Raw genomic sequence first — 20,101 nt, 5'->3', positions numbered from 1 at the left:
TTCCACTTTACAGAGAAATATAAATGGATCAGTGGAATCTTTGTAATGAAACTATATTAGTAAATCCAGGCAAAAGATTCTATGTGAAACATATGGAAGCCAGTTTTGGCCTCCGGTATATACACACGCCTTTCACACGACATTGCCACAAGAGCTTTCCCAGACACAAAAAAACAAGTTACGATACCAGAGAATCCCTATTTGTGGGAGAAGTCCTTGAAATAATAGAGTGGTTAGAGTTAGAAGTTGTAATGATAATGCTTCACACAAGTGGTTCCTATTTCGGCTAGGTAAAGTCAGCTATCGCAAACAATACATCCATTTGTAAACAGAAAACTCATTAAAATAGAATATAATTTCAAGAACATTTCTTTGCTTCCAACTTGGAGGCCAAGCCGAAACAAAAAAACGCACCAGGCACGTATAGGTCAGTACACTATGATATATGTCGCTTGGACTCGTATTCGGATGAATGTTTAGTGTAACGTAGCTGACGCCTCTACGAGAAGATGCAACCCCGCTAAGCGAACTAACGAGTAAGCACAAACATTTAAACAACAAACTTTCGGATGGCTATGGTTATTACAGCGAGAGCGGATCTTCTTGCAGCGCAATCAATTGAAGTGGCTCGTGCCCCGCGTACCCAAAAGGATGCTGAAGCGACACCGATATATCATAATACGGGGCCAGAAAGAAACAAACTGCCTGAACAAGACTCATCGGGGGCTTTCAAAGAACTGAGAAAAAGCGATGTCGATGTAGCTGACTTGCCGGGAATTCGTGACAGATCTTTACGCATTGCCCACGTAGACTAGGCCCTGGAACGAACGACCTTCTAGAATGAAGATTTCAGCAACATTAGTGAATGAGCACTACTAACACTATGAGTACGTATAGATTAAGCCATACATAGTAGTAGGAAAAGACAGCTAGATATACTCTTGAAGAAAACTGAAGTCGAAGCTATTAACGATGAACTAGGTTAATCGATGGGAAAACAAAAAAAAGAAGTTGCATAGAGATGCGTCTAAAGACGCAGTGGGTACGGGGATACTAGTGCGTGTGCGGGCAAGGCCGAGCAGAACTGCGAAAATAGCAGTCGCAAACAGCACGAAACACGGTTCAAAAGTAAGGAATTAACCTCAGATGGGTAACAAGGGAAAAATGTAGCGCCGAACTGATCAATAGCTCGAGGCACGAAATAAGTCCCTGCAATAGCCATTAAAATCACAATAGAATCTCTGGCAGGGATTGATAACGGTTAGAAATAAACAAGTTTTTTTGTGTTGCGTATTAAACGATAAGTCATTAGGTAACTTTAGCAGAATATTGAAGATTGTCTACACACGGCCTTCTGAGATAGGTCAACTGAACTTTTCGACAAATAATTTAGTTAGGAGAAGATGAACCCGTAGACATCTTGACAGATCCGAGACAATGGAAAATTGAAATGACTTATACAAATGGCTAATTTTATGCTTTAATGTATCTTCAGAGCTTCGATCATTATAGTTTTCGTATAAAGACGTGATCTAATAGCTAACGACTTTTATCTTGCTTCGTCAATACCTTGTTTACGCTTACATATACATTTCCTATTAGTAAACAAGCGTAAAAAACAAGTAAACAATAATTGTCGAAAAGTAATTCTAAACAATTACTTTTCGACAATTATTTTTTCCGAAACGTTGCTCCATTGCGATTAAAGCAAGGCCTGTACCATTCCTCGTATAACAATGACGATGATGATTATATGAAAATTTCTATTAAAAAAAAAACAACTATAAAACCGCATATTCTACACAATCACAAATCCTCTGAAAGCATTCGGTTGTTATACTATTCTTGGCATGTCTTGCCAGAGTGATACAGTAAAAGATAGTTTTTGAGGATATAGTACAGCAAATAAGAGAGCAGCCTCGTATCGGTCGAGTGCATTAAATTTATTAGATTGATATGGGTAAAAAAAAAACAAAAAAAGTGAAATAGTCGGGGTGAATAGGATCGTTTCGAGCCACTGCTGGACTGTGACACAAAACTGAATCTTCGTCTGACCTGCCTTAACGAACTAGCGTAGAGTTCACGGGAAACAGAATGTCGCCAAGATGGGACCACTGAAACTGGGTCTAATTAGCAAGGCGTTTGGTCGAATAAAGCGTTCAACCCAATACTTATCACGTAACACTCGCATAGGTGCGTATTATATACGTACATTTCTTTCTGATAGGCTCAGAAAAAATTAGCTAGAATAAATTACGATTATGAGATCCGTTTATGCCGAAGGATCGAGTAGAGTAGCCTGTGTTAGCCTTCGACATCCAATTAAGGTAACATGACGTTTACGTTAGAGCGGCCAAATGAGACGTATGTTAATTTAAAGCAGCAAGACTCTATCTTATCTAATCGAAAACTAACTCTATTTCCCCTGTGTTCTGAATAAAGTTCCCTATTTTGTTTATAGAGACTCCCTGTTTCAAGAGCCCTATATAGTGTACAGTGAGAAAGCCACCGTATATTTGTATTGTGGGTCTTGGAGCGTAATTTTAATCTGTTTAGCATCAAATGCAAAGTAAGCCCAATCAGCTGTATCAGAGGTTATCGTACGGGGTCATATGTACCTTTTTACCACAGAGTCTGTAACTATGCTTATTCTATGATCTTGTACTGAATTTGAAAGAAATACGGGGCAGCTATTTAATATATAACGCACTAACAACACTAACAAGCATGTCCACAAAGCCAGAATTAGAGAACTACTCACCGCTAGGGCCGATTCTAGCAAAAATCAAAACCTAGCTTCACTAGATATAACCTTCACTGTAGAAGAGTCACAATATAGAGCTATCATCCCCCGACCGTGAAGGCTTTCTCAGCGTAATTGAAGAGCTATTCGCTTTAGCCTGAAGTCGATCGAACAGTCTCAAAAGTTACGAGAGAGAGAGAGAGAGAGAGAGAGAGAGACTACGCTAAAGTTCTCTCAACCGCAATATTTCAACACAAAAGTAGTGTTCTTTTGCGGTGTTGCCTTCTGTAACTGCTTCCAAGAGGCTTATTTGACAAAAACCCGTTTGCCATCAGACTTCAATGGCGAAGGAGGGCAAACTAAATGAGCAACGCCATCAGAAAAGTAGAGGTGGTTCAGGCATTGTTTTGACGGGGGTCACAAAAAACTGCGTAGACTTTGTGCCCATTTTGAAGCTCCTAGAGTTTTAAAATTATTGAATGACTTTCTAAACCACAATTGAGGTGTTTAAGTGCACAAAATTGAATGCTTTTTGTAGTACGCCCCTTGAAACTAGGTACTTTTTGAAAATATACATTATCTACAATTCACATATACACGGTACGTGAGCATCCGACAATACAAGATAATGCAAAAAGCCTTTTTGTTAAAAAGGCGGCAACGTGATACGATTGGTTTAAAAAGGCCAAACTTCGCCATGACATGTCGGAATTGGCGAGCCGCTTCTCAAGTTATTTTCTACACGGTCGCTAACATTACTCCTGCGGCTAAGACTAACAGCTTAAATACTTAGACATCAGCGCTGCGTTCGAGCTACGCAGTCCCAGAAGGGGTGACTCGATCTCGAGAAATGTTACATGGGCGAGAAATACGTTTTACAAATCTGTTCTGTGTACGCGGAAATAAAGTAATGTCGTCTTTGGCAAAGGCAATTCCTACATGGGCACAATATGTCAGTCAAGATATATCTAAAGATCATTACAAGCATTGAGAACGCTTCATACACTCATGCGTTCGGGGGGCAGCTTTACCCATACTCACATGCGGCTCCGGAATTTCATTTGTCTCTCGAACGTGGCTCTCAAACCTTTATAAACACCTGCTTCTCTAATAGGCTAGTAATTTAAGTAATATCCGGCGAAACCAGAAGTAAATTTTAAAAGAGCGCGTCTCAAAGGTAATATTTCCACTCGAGTCAGCGTATGCTAAGGCGAAAATATATATTCTGAATTTCCAATATGCCTTCCCCATTCCGAGTTACCGTATACATTTTAAAATTTCCATCTTACAGGCGTATTTCGAACAGCTTTGGCAAAAAGTATGATAAATAGACTTTATACAACAGCCTATCTACGTACAACACGCAATGCGTCGGCATCGCAAGACCGCACTGATGGTGACCGTCACAGGCCGCAAAACAGCGATGTAAAACAGCGATGTAAAAGATTCCCGGAAACCCTTATATTCTTTCAGACACCTACGTGGTTGAACAAGTACGCATGCTGGCAGTGCCTATTACTATGAACCTAAATTATACCTGCAATTTGCGCAAATTTATTTTTCTTCGTTTTTATCATCAGATTTTAAAACGTATCATACCGCCATGCATTAGGTTGTTCAGACAACAAGGCAGACCTTTCCCCTAACAATAACGCAGTTGGCTATGTTAATACTAGCAACAAATTCGTTAATTTTATGTATATTCGCCATCATTTCCTCCACGATTTAACCAATTTTCTAACTCAACTTTATTGAAATTTTCGGGAGAACCTTTCCATCTAGTTTTTTAGAACCTTTTTTTTGCGAAATGTCTCATTACGTATGTTGTTCGCATTCGTGACTGATTGGAAAAGTTGCTGATCCGTCGACACGATGTCTGCAGATTATGGTTAATGCACGAAGCCTCCCACTCAGGCTTTTGCACGACGGCTTTAAGGATCTTTGCCATGTCTCTTCTGGGTATTGTCGCGGCAAAAGATGACTTCGCCTTGTTTCCTTGTTTGTTGAATCTTTTTTTATGGGACAGCCTTTCTTTAACCTGGTGTACTTTAACTACATACAAATCGTTGCCTATCGTCCTGTTTCTAGCATTTTCTTGCGTTCAATCCTACTGAGTTTAAATCATAATTTTTTTTAAGTGAAAAGCCGTGTTTCGTTGTACGCTACACTTAGTGTATTGTGCGTCTCTCCTTCAAATGCGACGGCACGTCTTTAGGCTTAGCAAAGCCGTTCGGCCTTTTAGTTAGAAGGCATATGCATATAACACATATCTTACGAGTTTTGTTATCGAACATAGTAGGTGCTGAAATCTATCTATAGAACTTAAACTCACAGGGAAGTCCTATTTATCGCACAGTGAAATTAGAACAAACTTACATAGAGAAGAAGTTGACGAATTGTATATGGGAGTGGAGAAGCTTGGAAGGAACTGACACTTTTCCATACATCTACCTGCAATGACAGGGTAGCGACGTATCTGCTTGTTAAATTTAAGAGTGTGAACTTTGGGTTTAAATCTTGAAATAGGCTCGCCTAATGGTGGAGGTTAGCTGATGGTGATGCAATGGCCACGTAATTTTACATGTGAAGTTCTGGCATTTCTCTATAAATGTACGTATATACAGCACGAATAGGGATCGTGATTAGTAACGAAATATATACGTGCGAAATTCGTGCGAACTTGAGCTACGAGCAGTATGCAAAATGCTGTATGAACCTATTGACGATGAATTGAGATTTTGGGCTCAGCCATTTTCGATGGCGCCATCACGGTGAAGTTTGGGCCCAAAAATAAAGTTGTTTTTACAAGCATCATTTAATCTTAGCCTTTGAAAATTTTAAACGATATTTCTAGTAAACACATATTATTTCTGCTGCTATTATATCATATTAGCTGCGATAGATGGTCTAGAAAGATAAGAAAGCCTAACACTCGCTAAATATGCTACCCCACAAAATTGCGTTCTCAATTTGTTTCGACTTTTTAAGGATAGCTTGACTGTTTCCCCTTTCTTATCCATTATTGGACCCCTTGAAGTACAGTTTATATATGATGCTGTTATTTATAAGAATAAACCTCTGAAGTACAAGTCAAATCAGTAACATCAGCTAAAGGCAAACATCCCATATAATACGCTGCTCTCAATTGTGAGAGTACGTATCAATAGTCAACTGCTTGTCTTTAAAAAAAATCTTGTGTCGCACGGTTGAACCACAAATACTCCCAGTTTACTTTCAGCTTGGATTGTGTAAGTTCGATCGTGCATTTACGTATATAAAATTATTATCGCGTACGCTTACGGGCTGAAATTATGACCAACAGAACTAGAACGTGGCACGCTTCCTATCCCCTCACGTATGAGGGGGTTAATTCGGAGTAATCTAGTTCCGTAAGCTATGACTAGAAAGGGATAGAGAGATGGGTAAATGAGATACAAAAATCTATACCGATGAGACCTTTACAAATAAGTTGTATATCAGTTTTGGTATATGATTCCTCAGTAAAAGCTATTTCTATTCACATCGATATAAGCCATCGCTGATGGCCCTGTTTTTCATTCTTGTTTGTAAAGTTTTAGAACTCATTACAGCTCCTAACTGCAACTATGCTAATTTTTCCGATACGGGGGCGAGCATATTTACGAAAAGTGACAGACAAAAACTATATGACAAAAAATGTTTTTCCACGCTTTTGAGGAAAGGCAGCAATTTGCAAATAAAAAAAAAAGTGTGTTTTTCCCATTAATTTTTACCATTAGCTATATTTTTTCAGGTATACATAAATTACTAGATCTCTTACAATAGATTAAATATAGCGTATTAGAATTCACGCTTTCCGGTATGTATTTCCCAAGTAAGGTAGCTATATATGGAAGTGCTCTTTCCTTATCTTTGAGCTGCCTCAAATTGCACATATGTTGGTCTGTTATGCATATTTTAGGCATGTACGTAGTAAAAGATAGTTTCCGGGCTGTTTCCAGGTTTTGTTCGATTAGACATAAACAGAAGAAGCAAATGGCTCAATGTTTTTACGATAGAAAACGCAAGCCATTTATGTTGTTATAGCAATTATTTGCTTGGCTTTAATGTCGCCGTAGGCTTGTTTAAAGAAGGGCTTCTGGTTTGATTTTTCTAAATAATCCCTTCCAGATTTTATACGCGCGCTAGTTACATTACATCTACTAACTTTTAGCAACAGTCTTGTGAGATGACTCATGCAAATCAGATTAAAAATAACCGCAAGAAATTTCAATGAAGGCCGTGAACTTGTACATAATTGTAATGACCCGTACTGAAACCTACACAAAACCCAGTCCACCATCCAAAGTTCAAATTTTAAGGCCTCGTATGCGCCAGTTGCGCAGACAAAGGTTAATAGAGAAGCTGACTTGGGCGGGCTGTTCGATTGCCGCGTAGAGCTGCACGTGGAAGCTCTTCTGGGAAACACATAGAGCGATGGACGCACACTAAAACAAACTGGTCTTAGGAAAAAAGTAGAAAATTAAAATAAAAGAAATATTCAAAAAGCTAAGAAACCAAGGACCAGACAATAACAGGTGGTGCAGAACGTACTTGCAACCGGACCAGAGAAGTAAGGTACGATTAGGCAGTGACTTAAAGCCTTCGTGCATCGTGTACATGCCCAGTTCAGAACATTTGGCTGATATTGATGAAAACGACAAAAAGTTCATTCAAGAGCCATGTGACATTGCCGAAAAGGTCGTCGACTTACGGTCACAGATGTTCTGTAAACCTGAAACAGAATCCATAATACACTAACGACGAGAAACTACTAGACATATCGCTATACAGGTATTCTTAGTGACGTCGAATCTGATAATAGACTTTTAATAGATAACGGGATAAAACGACATCAGCTAGCTAGCTAGCAGATCAGCTAAGACTGGTTAGTACGCTAAATCTGCACGAAAGAAGGTGTACTCAGACACTCATAAATTTAAACAGTGTTTAGTGCAGGTGTGAAGCCGATGCATAGGTCGTATTGGACTTACGAGTAGGTGTTCGAAAGGGTGGCTGAAACGAAGAACCCGCGGATCCTACTAACCCGTTGCCGATCTAACCGTTTCTGCGAAAAAAAGCAGGAACACAGAACAAGTCGTAGGAAAAGAGAAATTACCGCACGACGCTAGTATAAAATACGAAGCACGGCCGATTTAGTCAACCGAATAAATGTAATGGTTACGAAACGCAGAAACCAAAAACCAGGGCGAAGGCCGCAATCAACGCGATAGAAAATACACCTCAACTCACCACCGATAGGCGACCTGTTCCAAAAGGAGTAGAAAAGAGTGAATGATCAACGCTAACGGTCTAAGGCGTATGTCTGCACTGGTCAATACCTGGCATGATAGAATAATGTGTCACGAGGCCTGCAAAAGCGAGGACATGCGCAGCAGCAGTAGCAGCAATGGATGTTCTCTACTAACGAAAAACAGGTTAGAGGGTTGAATGACACTCGTCTGCATAAACGCAGTCGCAAGGAGAGTAACGGCCACAAAACTAATTTGGACAATAATGCCAAGTAGGTCAACGCTAGGGGCAGATCAGACGTCTATCCAAGGCCGAGTTTATGTGCCTGAAGGAAGGAGCATATAGACGCCGTTGAAGAACATGCTTAGATAAACTACTACGAATTACCGTTCTCACTATGAATTATATATGTAGAGATGAATGGGCGAGATTGCAATCGAGATTCTTCAAGAACAACGCGCCAGGTGTGCCAATACTGTGTGAAACGTACTCACCTGCTAGGCAAGCGGCTATTTTGGGCTTTGAAACTATACAGGTGTAGAGCTCAGTCAATAGAATCGAAGTTAGAAACCAAGGTTAATGTACAGTGCGTGTTCTGATGTTTGACAATTGAGAATAAGGATGAGAAATCAGTGCTTGTCACTACCAGTACCGCTACACAGATCTGAGTTCTACTGGAAATTCGTATAAAATGTGCATCGGGTGAGATAAACGCGAACGCAATACAAGAGATTGGGACTATAATAACTACAAAATGTGGAAAATTCAAGGTTATATATGAAGTGACGATGGAGTTCCACATTTTTTTTAGAGGATTTTAAAAGAAAACCTCTACAATAATTCGTGATTGAATTGTTACGGACGCCCTAAACCGAAGATGGAAAGAAAGAGCACTGAACGGACCATTCTCGCAAAGTACATGCGTTAACTTATCGAACAGTAAAATAAATGCTAGTAGACGATGCTAGTATTCAGAAAATGATCTGGGCACAAATCAGACCCTTTTTGCAGGTCTCGTGAAGATTCTAGGTAGTGTAGCAATGAATCTCCATAAGATCCCCAAAAAAGGAACCAAGTCGAATACGGTCTGTAGGCACAACGAAAGCGGCATTGGAAATGCCTAGCGTTTTATCAGATTATAGCACAAATCTCGGAAAATACGTGACTAGAAAAGAGAGGCTTTTGCGAGCAACAAGACGAAACTTGACAATCATAATCGCACCTCGAACCCGTTTTACTGATTCAATTCGAACGACCAAAATACGTAGAAATGAAGGAACCGCTTCACCATGCGCCGACACACATACAATTGTATCTTGGCCGGGTTACTAGAAGCAGTCCTAGTCCAGCCTGACCAAGACGTATTCTACATATGGAAGACGAAAAGTAAGATACAAGACGGCTGCAGATCGGGAAATTTTGGCTTCAGGAAATATGTACGCAAGCTGCACCATTGTAAGCAGAAAACAATAGCCGTAACAGACAAAAGCATAGCACGTAGCATTTCTCAAGTACACATCAAGAACAATACAAGATGGCAGATGGGATAAACGCAAGAATGAAATACCCTATGTTGAACGATACACTAAACAGGAGCATGTCTTTAAAGACTCGTAATAGTCTATTACTACTCTTCAGGTTAAGAATATAATAGTTAATGTAACTAGTATACAAGAGATTATCAAGAAGAACCTCGCATATAATCATGAAGGATTGTAGAGCTCTTTGATTGTATATTTTCTCAGGCAGGAAACGGCAGTGTTCAGAGTGTGTAAGGTAATTTCAAAACCAAAAGCTCTAAGGTACTCCAGTCTGAAGGTAGGCCAGGTGGAATGCATGCTTTGAACGTTGCACGCGTAATGGGCGATAAGTATTATGCCAGACGGCTAACTTCTCAGAATAGTCATTGCGCCACTTTTGAATATATATGAGGTTGATATACAACTACAGACCGATTTTCATCTAACAATAAAACGCCATAGTTCTCTCAAACTCTAGCAATAGATTACCCCATTTATCCCTACGAGCTTTTTCTATCTTTCAGCTAATTTATGTATTTACTCCTTCTTGCAAGAGATTTTTAGGTCTAATACTGAATAATTTGTTTTGAAACCTTTTTTACTGTCAAATATATGGTTCATGATCCCATTTGCTAATCATCAAAAAAGGTGCTAATCCACAGGGGCGAGGTCTAGCGGATATGGTAGACGTAAAGGAAGCTTCGATTTAAGCTCCTGCGGGACGGTTTCTACGGTGTTCGCCGTATCCGGCTTGGCACTATCAAGGAGAAGGACCACTTTGTCTCGTCTATTGGTTCTTCTCAGTTGGATAGCCTCTTTCAATCAATGCACTTACACTACATGCCAATTTCTGTTGAGCGTTCTGTTTTTCTCAGACATTTTCCAGTATATAGAATCTGCCCTGCAAACCCCATCACAAAAAGGTATATATGTACGTATTAGCCTGACGCACCCTAAAATTTTAGGGTGCGTCAGGCATTTGTAGCTGCTATCGTTTCACGTAATCTATGGCAAGTATATTATCATGCTGGAACCACAGGCCGTCGGAATAGTGAAAAAGACTGGATTGACTCTCTGCTCATTTCTGGCAGCGTCTTCGAAGAAAATGAACCTGAAATTGCTCGCAGCCCAAAATCCCAACTAAGCAGACAGGCGGCTGGGGTTCTCTCCTCATGGTGCACGTAGGTGTTCGTCACTGCAACTATGACAGCTCTTCTGCAAACGGAACTATTAACATGAAAATGGGTTTTTGAATCGAAGATGACCCTGCTGTGAGGAACTTACCATTCATTTGTTATTGGATTGAGTTGTTGAGTCAATTGAATTTTTCGGGCACGAAGACAAGAATAGGTTGCATAATGTTTCTCAAAATATTGCCTCATTTAGCCCTATACCGAATAACTATTCCTAGGCTCGGCGCTTCAATTTGGCGAATAGTTGTTTGTTTTTCATTTAGCGACCTGAACAGGCACGTGTTGATGGCTTGACATCAAAAATCGACCTAGCCTTTCGAAATTTTTCGATTATTCCCTGCATAGCTAATGCACTTGTCTGGCGACGATTGTACGCAATTTGCAAAGCGTAGCATTGAGAATTTTGTCGATTTTTTAATTCATATTTAATAATAAAAATGCACTATAGAAACAGAATGATGGCGGAAAATATGCTATCTAACTTTCATAATGCCTTGGTCCTTAAAGTAGGGCAGTGGAAACGACGCCGAACTTCAGCTGTTTGCCCTTCGTGAGATACCCTTTAATCACCATCGTTAGGACCTTAATCTGTGCTATTCGGAGCTTGAATCGAATGTAAAGCCAAAAACAAATATAAATGATAGATGTTTCGGTTAAATCTAGTTAGCATATTTAACTTAGTTTATTGTTTTGTTGTCCACGTCTGCTATCCTGCGTTATCTACTGATTTCTGAAAGATATATCACCAGCGTGCAGATAGCCCATTAGTGAGCGCCTTCATGCATGACACGAGTTAATTCATTAGATAGAAGAAGTTTGTCTGGGATATTTGGTTACCGGTAATTATAGGTCCGATGTAAGTTCTTTTCAGTGTCCTCAAGTTCCGAGAGTGATCGCTTGTTCGGAATGGAACGTTCAATGTAGAGCATTCTACGAAGTTACTGTACGTACATCGAGGGCAAAACTCGCTGTCCACTCTAGTATGATAGCTGTTAAAACAAGCCCCATCATTAAATGATAGGTCGTGTATCAACATCGATTCAACAAGGAAGGGAGAGAAAAGGAAAAAAAGTTCAATAAAAGTAGAGGGTATTTTTCATCGTAGCTACACGCGTACTCGCATGTTTTATAAATCGATTTCAATAGTCGAGACTTGCTCTTGTTATTCAATTAACTAACTGTTTTGTATGTGAGTTATTAATATCATATGTAAACTTTGTGCAGAAGCCTTAAACGAGCTCGTCAGCTAACAAAACTCAGTGACCCAGCCACCTTCATTCTATTATGTTATTAAGTGAAGTCTTTCAAATAAGCACAGCTTAGGAAAGCCATTAGTGCTTACCTATTAATATATATATATATATATAGTAGACAATCTCTAGTCTAACATCATCGTGATGCTTCAACCACTTAGATCGTTGAGGGATTGGCCAGCAATGAAATGGCGTGAATAAAGAAATAAACGTGAGGAAATACTATTATTTTTAAATCAAACAATATTATCTAAAGAGTGCTCGAAAAAGAAACGGTTTTTCGTTCATCACCGTTCGCCAGAATTTAACTAACAAAAAAATATGATAAGAAACGTATACTTCTTACTGGCACACAGTCCGTATCGGAGAAGCCTTAAAAGGCTAAAGAAGCAATTTAGGGCCATTACCTGTAGTCATTCGTAAAAGCTTAACTCTATCGTAGAAACAAAAGGCGATTATGCGTACCTGTGTAACGTGTAAATAGTATATAAACATAGCGCGAATTTCGTCACCTTAATAAACGCTTAATAGTATAGAGTTTTGTTATAGGCTATGTATATATTAAATAATAGATTGATTCTATCTACGTTATATTGAAAGGTTGTTCCACGTTCATTTGATAGCATCTGTGTTTCCTTGTAAAAGGTAACCGAACTGAAGAATAATATAGTGATTTTAGGCGTCCGTAAGTATTATTGTAGATCGACACAAATATAATTACAAAAAAAAAATGTACAAACGTAAAAATATTGAACTATTTTGCTTAGAGATCAAAGTGACTCCATGGGGTGGTTGTAGAACCCAGATTTTTCATCATCAGCTGATCATAGGAACGATTACATCATTGAAAGTGGCACAGTGTCAAAGGCATATCTTTTTAAGCGAAGATGATTCTGTTGTCTGCAGCACACCACATATACCTAACGTTCTCCACTGGCTCATATCACAAGCAATTTTCAGTTTTAGGTTACAGGCATAAAAGTTATGTCGGGCTCGAACTGGTAAAGCCTCTTTTGTGCCGCCAAAAATCGAGATAAGAGCCATGATAAGATCCTTAAAAGTCATCCAAAAGGCAGACTACTTTAGAACTGAAGATACGATTGGTTCTCACATAAAAATTAAAAATAGCTTCTAACCTAGTCTAGGTGTCCATTACTAGCTTAATAAGGTGCAAAATTAATAAAGAGTAATTACCTTGCTCAAAAAGATTCTTGAATCTTTAATTTATGATACTTCTGTGAAGTTATGTCGATCCGTATAAGAAAACTATTTCAATGTAATGTAAGCCGCAACTATATTTTTTCCCAAACAAAAGTAAGCTATAGATCCCACGCTGCCGGAGGATAACGCTCCCCATGAAGACCGACATAGCTAATGGAGCTTTAAGGATAGCAGCGGTGATGACCTAATCCTCATAGGATTAGGTCATCACCTTATAATGGGGACAGTCAGAAAGTATGCAGAGTTTGTACAGCAGATCGGGGATCCCGTCCGCAACGAAATTACAAAGAGCTCTGTTAACTTGTAAATGATAAGCTCTTTTAAGATAATTAAAAATGGGCAGTCGGAGTTATTCATAATTGTAATAACTTCCCTTGTGGTGTCGGGGGATGAAAAAAATAACTAAAGATGTCTCTAAGTGATTTTAGTTAAACCAAATCATCAAGGGAAACAAGCCTTTAAAGTTTTTATCGCAAAGCTATGCTTTATTGACAACCCGAGGTCAAGATATAACATTGCTGCAATTAATCATATTCTTTAGCATATTGAAATACTCAAATAGCTTCCTGTGCCTAGATCTGTGCGTATGAGCAGAAAAAAAAATTTCAATCAAACACGACGAACAGCCATTGATCTGATAGCATGTCGTGTAGATATGACAACAAGATCCAAATAATGTAGTCCAAATAATAAAGGACAGATTAGCCTTTTCTCGAAATTTTGTTAAGGAACCTGCTGCGGCCTTCATTAGCTTCACGGACTCCAACTGTAATCGTAGATTATTTCCAATATTTTTCGTCGTTTTTGTTGCCATTTACTTTAATAACTATCCTTACTGGCGGTACAATTTCAGATTTCAAGCATATTGGTGTTTTCCATTAGATAGGACAAAACAACGTGTGATGATGGTGGAATAGATGTTGCAGTCCGGTCGCCATACATCAAAATCAAGTTAAACGTTTCTCGAAAAACAATGAAAGATAAAAATAGCGACATAAACGTCAATGTTGTAAATAAAAATCAATTGCATAACTCTATGTCTGGATAGAAAGTCTGAATTGCTAGCACTCGCTGGATCATCATATTTCAAAAAGTACACCTTCGACACAAAGGAGGTTGGTATATATATATATATACATATATATACACTGTTTGGTGCGTACTGTATGTATAAATTCGGTTTAGAAGCACCGCTCAACGATTTTGTCTGATTGGAAACGTGTCTTCTATCGTTTATAGTAATAAAAATACACCCAGTTCTGCTAGAGATCTTCATGAATGTTGCTTAGATTTTTGGGAAAAAGACCGACCCGGTTGTGTGGATTATTGTCAAGTTCTTGAGAAAGACGAAGTCCATTTTTACAGAGGTTTCGCCTGGGCAATGTTATAATAGTCTGTTTGGCATAGGAAATTTTAACTTCAACGTCAGATTAACGAACGCTTATACGAATCGATTAATAAGCCTACCTGTGTTCTTTAGAAACTGATGAAATGATACACTTTAAGTAACTTCACTCGATACCGAGAAGGCTGATGCGTGTAATTACATCCTATATCACCTATTATAAATAGATTTGTTATCTATTTACATACGATTAAAACTCAGTGTCCGTGTGTTTGTCAGTCTGACCCGAGTCGACCGGTTCAAATGGTTGGGTTAGTTCGGCGATGTTCGGCATAGGACTGCGTGTAAGATGAAGCCCATTGGATCAATACTTTTTGCCCGGGGCAGTTTGTTTTTTAATCCTATACGGTAATGTTAATTTGGTAAAATTGTCCTTTTCACAATATTTGCACTTTCTTGGTGTTTGTTTTGCAAGACTATCTTCTACATCCCTATAAGAAAGTGTTAAGGGCTGAAGTGGGCCATCCTTTGGTGGAGTTCGCGTTGAAGATATTTTTAGTTACAAAATGGTAGCGCTATGCTTATATACAGGTCCTGATACCAATCAAAAGTTCGCTCCAAGTTGAGTCGAAATGCAGTGTAGGTCGACAATTCTCTAAAAACTTCACATAGTTAAGACGTTTTTTTTCTTGACGCCGGTAGATCTCGATGAGCTGGTAGAGAATGCAATGCACGGTGGCAAATTGATATTTCGGTGGGAAAATGGCCAAAACCAATTGAGGAATTCGTTTCGCCTCCATGACAATGGAGCAAAAATGCATTTCTGTTAAGTTGTAGCGTCTGATATATTGCGTTTTTGTTGAATATTCTCTAAAAGTCTTTTTGAAAAAATGGCAAAACATCAAAAACATTTTTTATATCAACGATAAATCTGCAATGCAATACATTTTTCTATAGCCAAAACAGTTACTTCGGCGTGAGAAAGTCAAAAACCCAATTTAGTAGCTTCCTCGTTTACATTCCCCTAGGATGAACATTTTTTACATGTGAATCTCTGCAGGGCGCGATTTTTTGGGGATGAGCGGAATCAAATTTCAATTTTAAGGTCCAAAATGTCGTTCAAAAGATAAAAGCTTTATTTGTACTACTTTACTTAGGATAGATCGCCAACAGCAGGCCGTTATTTAAATATCGAAGGCTCTATTTTACAAATTGATGCCTTGCGTTTTCGTCTTGCTGTAAGCTTGACCGTACCACATTAGGCACGATTTAATGCTGACTAGATGTTTGTCGTAAAATAGAGTCTGTTTGTAAAGAACAAAATTTGTCACGACCGTGTTTGTCTGCACGTGTATTCAGGATTGTTTGAGCCGGCGCACGCGGTTTTACGAATGCGTCCAACAAAAAAAAACTGCTATTACTAGATAAAAATGAGTTCCAAAGAGAAGTACACAAAGGCCATCGCGATAAAAATCAGCTTATACCTGGTGACCTGACACTGGACAAAACGCCAACGAAATCATAAGCTGTCACTGCAAACTGATAATGTAAGATGAAAATGCGGTTGTAAAAATGTACAGCACAGCTCAATAGAGAATCTATGGACAGGTGAACAAAAGAGCTTATCGATAGCGCCCACAGTAAATTTTTGATAATTCTTCGGTCTTGCTAGAGACCGTCACCGAAAAAAAAATCCATCCGGATATGGCTATTGTGTTACTGACTGTTCGTAAAGATCTCGGGTGCGAATCAAAAGGTTCATCCGTCACGCATTGCATATATTTACATTTTCGGTAAATGTTTACCCATTGTTAGTAGTCGGTTAGTACGCGATGGTTTGTCTAAGAATTCAAGCATTTTCTGGAACCAGCATTTACGATTGCTACACAGTCTGGTAGATTATTACTGACTGTTGATTCTTGTTATTATCGGGTGCCGATTATTATTACCGGAACATTACATGACAACGTTTACCCGACCTTTTAAAAAAGCCTTCGCAAGGAAACTTTGAAACGAGCTTGTGATATATTTGGTCGCAAATCAGAGCTGTAATAGAGATGGACACTAATAATGTTTAACCAAGATGACCGTTTTTTTTTAGCACATGCAAAAGTTTCAGTAAAATACCTATTTTTTTCTAGATGCAGTTTAAAAAACAAATCGTAAGAAGCGTTCCAAATGTAAATGTATTGACGTGTTAAATCGCGATGTACGCTATATATGCTACAATGGCTCAGATATATTTCCTTCCAATGTAATGTGTCAGGCTACACGTCCTTATGGTTTATGCAGGGCAGGCAGCCGTAATGAAGGCTTGCAAAAGCATTTAATATGGGCGCCTTTCTAATTTTTAGGAAGAAAGCTGGATTTATTTGCTTTTGAAAAAATCTGACTTACCGCGAGCATGGAAACGATGCTTTCTCCTTGTCCATAAGCTGATTTTGACGCAGCCAATCATAGTTGGGAACAAAGCTCGTTAGAATGGGGCCTTAAATCCTACAATAGCAAATCTAATTCATTTACACAAGCCGGCTAGGTTGACCGAGAGAATTTTGTTACGATAGCAGGAGGTAGGCAGTTAGAAAAAAAAAGCAAAACAGCGACAGTTTTTACTCGCCGTTACCGTGGTGCTTCTTCCCTTCTATCGCCTTTATCCTGCTTTTTTCCAGCTTTCTTTAACGAGAGACCTACCATCAGCTAATAGACAAGCCGTATGCTTATTGCGGTATGATGTCCATCCTTATTTTCCCTTTCTTTATTAGTCGTTTGCTTAAGAGCCTTGTTCAATCGAGTTAGCTGCGGCCGAAAAGTTTTGCGAACGCAGAAAGTTGAATTGCTGTCGAAAGTTTCTGTCGAGTAATTTTTATCCGACTTGTTCCTAGTTCTACTAGTCCCCTCTTGCTTCTTAACAGACCTGATAGAACAAGCTCGATCCCGCTAACCCGCTGATTTTTGGAGTCTTTGGAGGACACCTTACCAGACAGGGGGACTATTTTATCTGTCCGCTGTTGTTTTCGTTCGTATCGCTGCCTTCAAGAATACGCAGACTTGCAGAGCGAACACGCACATCACCAGTTAGGTTTGTTTTGTTCACAGCTGACGCGTCGCAATGTGCACATATGCGTTGCCCTGAACAGTCTGTATTTCGACGCCACTCTTAACGTTATACTTGCTGTTCACACTTCTAAAAAGAAGTGAACCATGTGGTTACCCAAGCGTGGCCGCGTACGACGAATGGAGGGAGGGTAACAAACGTGAGAAAGGGAGTCCCTCTGCTGACGCCGTCACCGTCGCAGCTACTCATCGAGGCTAACGCTCAGGGGCTTCGGGAAAAGAAATATAACAAGGCGGTAGGCCGTGATAGTCTTTACCACTCCGTGTGTGTTTAAAGCCCTTTCCTAAATCGGAGTGTCCTCTCCTCGGCACAGGAGTGCGGCCGGATCACTCGAGATCAGTCGTTCTCGGACGGTGAGGCTGTTTGAGGTGAAGACAATGTTTTCCCTTATCAGTGAGCGACGATGCTTCTCGAGGGTTGTTATCCAGGACCACCATCGTCGTCGGCAGGAAAAACGACACAAATATATTACTGACCTAACGAATTGACCGGACGTGGCTTCTGTCGGTGACGTGTGTGCATTATATATTTATTGTGAAGCGGAAGTCACGGTCAAAGGAACAGAAGACGTTAAAAGTGGTTACAGGTTGAAAAAAATTTATATATGGAGAGGTGCGGAAAAAAGTATGCAGCATGTCTAAGATAGTTAGATCAGTGAGTGATCCTATACAAACATGTCGTTGGTGAAAGGAATCATGTGACCGTGCCGATTTTAGGATAACGACAAATTTCTGACAACGTTAATAGGTCTCCGTGGTAATCATCGTCAGGCGGATTTTCATCAGTAACACTGTTCTAAGTAGCAGCAGTCTACTATGTCTTAATCTGAAGGCGGATTTCGGTCCCTGTAATGCTGCGGGCTATTTGCCGTGGCCAAAAGCTGGCTTGTGTGTACTTGGATAGTTAGAGAACGATGCGGCGAAACTCATGACAACAACGATGTCGGAAGCATAGAGCATGACATTAGTAGAACCGCTCACTAGCGCGGTGAAGATGAATTCGACAGAAGTGAACGTGTCCAGTGGATCTTTAGAGGTACTGTTTCCGCCGTTAACCGTCGCGCAGCGATGGCACGTCCTGGCTACAGTGGCCTTTTTCAGCGCCAACTTCATCGGAAATTCGGCTCTGGCCGTAGCCGCTTGGATGGGGTTACGCCGGAGTCGCAGAGCCACTCGACGTCTGTCGCTCGTTACAGACTTTCCCCAGGCGACACGACGGCCGAAAGAGCCGAAGGCGACAGCATGTGACCACATTCTCATCGCGGTTTTCATTGTAGCGCTATGTCGGTCGTGCACCCGCGCACCCGTGCAAATCGTCCAGATGCTATCAGGTAAAACAGGACGAAGAAATGCACATTAGTCGTTTGTTCGCAACCTGTATTTTCTCTTAGTAATATCCATATTAGCAAGCGTCTTTATTATTTTTTATTGTACTCACATTTTCGTTGAAAAGATATTTCGTGTGAGAACTGATTGTGTGCGATCGTCGCCGTTACTTCGATATCATGACTGGGTAACATCATTTCATTTGAACTCGCTTCACCGATTACCTTTCAACGCTATGTATTACCGGAAAAGGGCGCGGCCTACAAATTTAAGCTGACTAAAAATGAAAATTTGTCGTAAGAAAAAAAAAGGAAAAACACTCTAAATATTGAATCATTCAGAACAAACGAAACATTAAATAATTATTTTTCTCACTGACGTGACCTTTGGTGACTAGAGTATGCAATGGTGCCCAGGGGACAGCCTCCTATCGTTTGGTGGAATTGTACAAAAATGCAATGTACAATGCCTGGAGCCCTTTCGGTCGATAAAAGGACGACGATAACGAGAGAAGCAGCACGCCTGGCGCCGCTATCGTCTGGTGGTGATAGTGATATTTAAGCTTGGCCAACTTTTCCAACGGTAACCTTTTGTTTCTCCCTGTGAAGAGGAGGAATTACACTTGATAGGACGTAGCTCGTTCCAGCTTCGGTAACGAAACACTGGAAAGTTGTTCGCAGTAATGCACGTTGTTTGACGTGCATCCTGTACGCGAATGCAATTGGTTGAACACTGCTCGCCGATCTTGACGGGTCTATTATGTAAAGGTAAAGGCGGGCTAGTTAACACAGTGAAGTCATCTCTACAATCTGCCGAATGGCTGTCTGAGGATTGCAGAGTGAGGACGAGCGGACAGACGGAAAATGCTCAGATCGTTACGGAATATGTGTAGCACAGAGAATAACGATAGAAGCGATATTCAATGTCGTAGGCAACCGTATGATCTGACAATACGGAGTTTTTGCAGGGGCCTGTACGCGGGAGCTTCGCCCGAGATCGCTATAAATAGTATTGCTATATCGTGTACACTATAGCGACTAATGTACTCTTCTTAAGGGGCATAATCGCTGTACTCGTTCTCCATCTTAACCACAGTTCGAGGTCGAATGTAATGC

The 20,101-nt window shown here is 40.0% G+C and overlaps 2 protein-coding genes across 12 annotated transcripts in view; one reads left to right on the top strand and one right to left on the bottom strand.

Moving 5' to 3' along the window:
- LOC111244837 (uncharacterized) overlaps positions 1-17,758 on the bottom strand; it is a 63,372-nt gene extending 45,614 nt beyond the window's left edge. Inside the window, exons 1-2 of one of the 2 annotated variants that reach the window (XM_086980576.1) lie at positions 17,238-17,758; positions 16,944-16,981 (exon numbers count right to left, since the gene is read on the bottom strand). In XM_086980576.1, the coding sequence (XP_086836702.1) occupies positions 16,944-16,952 (9 nt within the window). In that variant the 5' untranslated portion in view covers positions 16,953-16,981; positions 17,238-17,758. The remainder of the gene's footprint in view (positions 1-16,943; positions 16,982-17,237) is intronic. The other variant, XM_086980575.1, reaches the window with a different exon arrangement.
- LOC111245467 (uncharacterized) overlaps positions 1-20,101 on the top strand; it is a 117,331-nt gene that overhangs the window by 54,818 nt on the left and 42,412 nt on the right. For 5 of the 10 annotated variants that reach the window (XM_086980584.1, XM_086980586.1, XM_086980585.1 and 2 more), the window contains one exon: positions 589-887. The exons of 1 other annotated variant lie outside the window; for it this stretch is intronic. In XM_086980584.1, coding sequence (XP_086836710.1) covers positions 866-887 — 22 coding nt within the window. In that variant the 5' untranslated portion in view covers positions 589-865. Of the gene's footprint in view, positions 1-588; positions 888-17,845; positions 18,992-20,101 lie in introns of those variants that run through there. 4 more of the 10 variants (XM_086980583.1, XM_022793857.2, XM_086980579.1 and 1 more) reach the window with 4 other exon arrangements.

This window comes from Varroa destructor, unplaced genomic scaffold (genome assembly GCF_002443255.2).
Source record: "Varroa destructor unplaced genomic scaffold, Vdes_3.0 BEIS01000002.1, whole genome shotgun sequence".
Lineage (NCBI taxonomy): Eukaryota > Metazoa > Arthropoda > Arachnida > Mesostigmata > Varroidae > Varroa > Varroa destructor.
The sequence above is the reverse complement of the archived record's forward strand: the minus strand, read 5'-3'. Positions and strand labels throughout refer to the sequence as shown.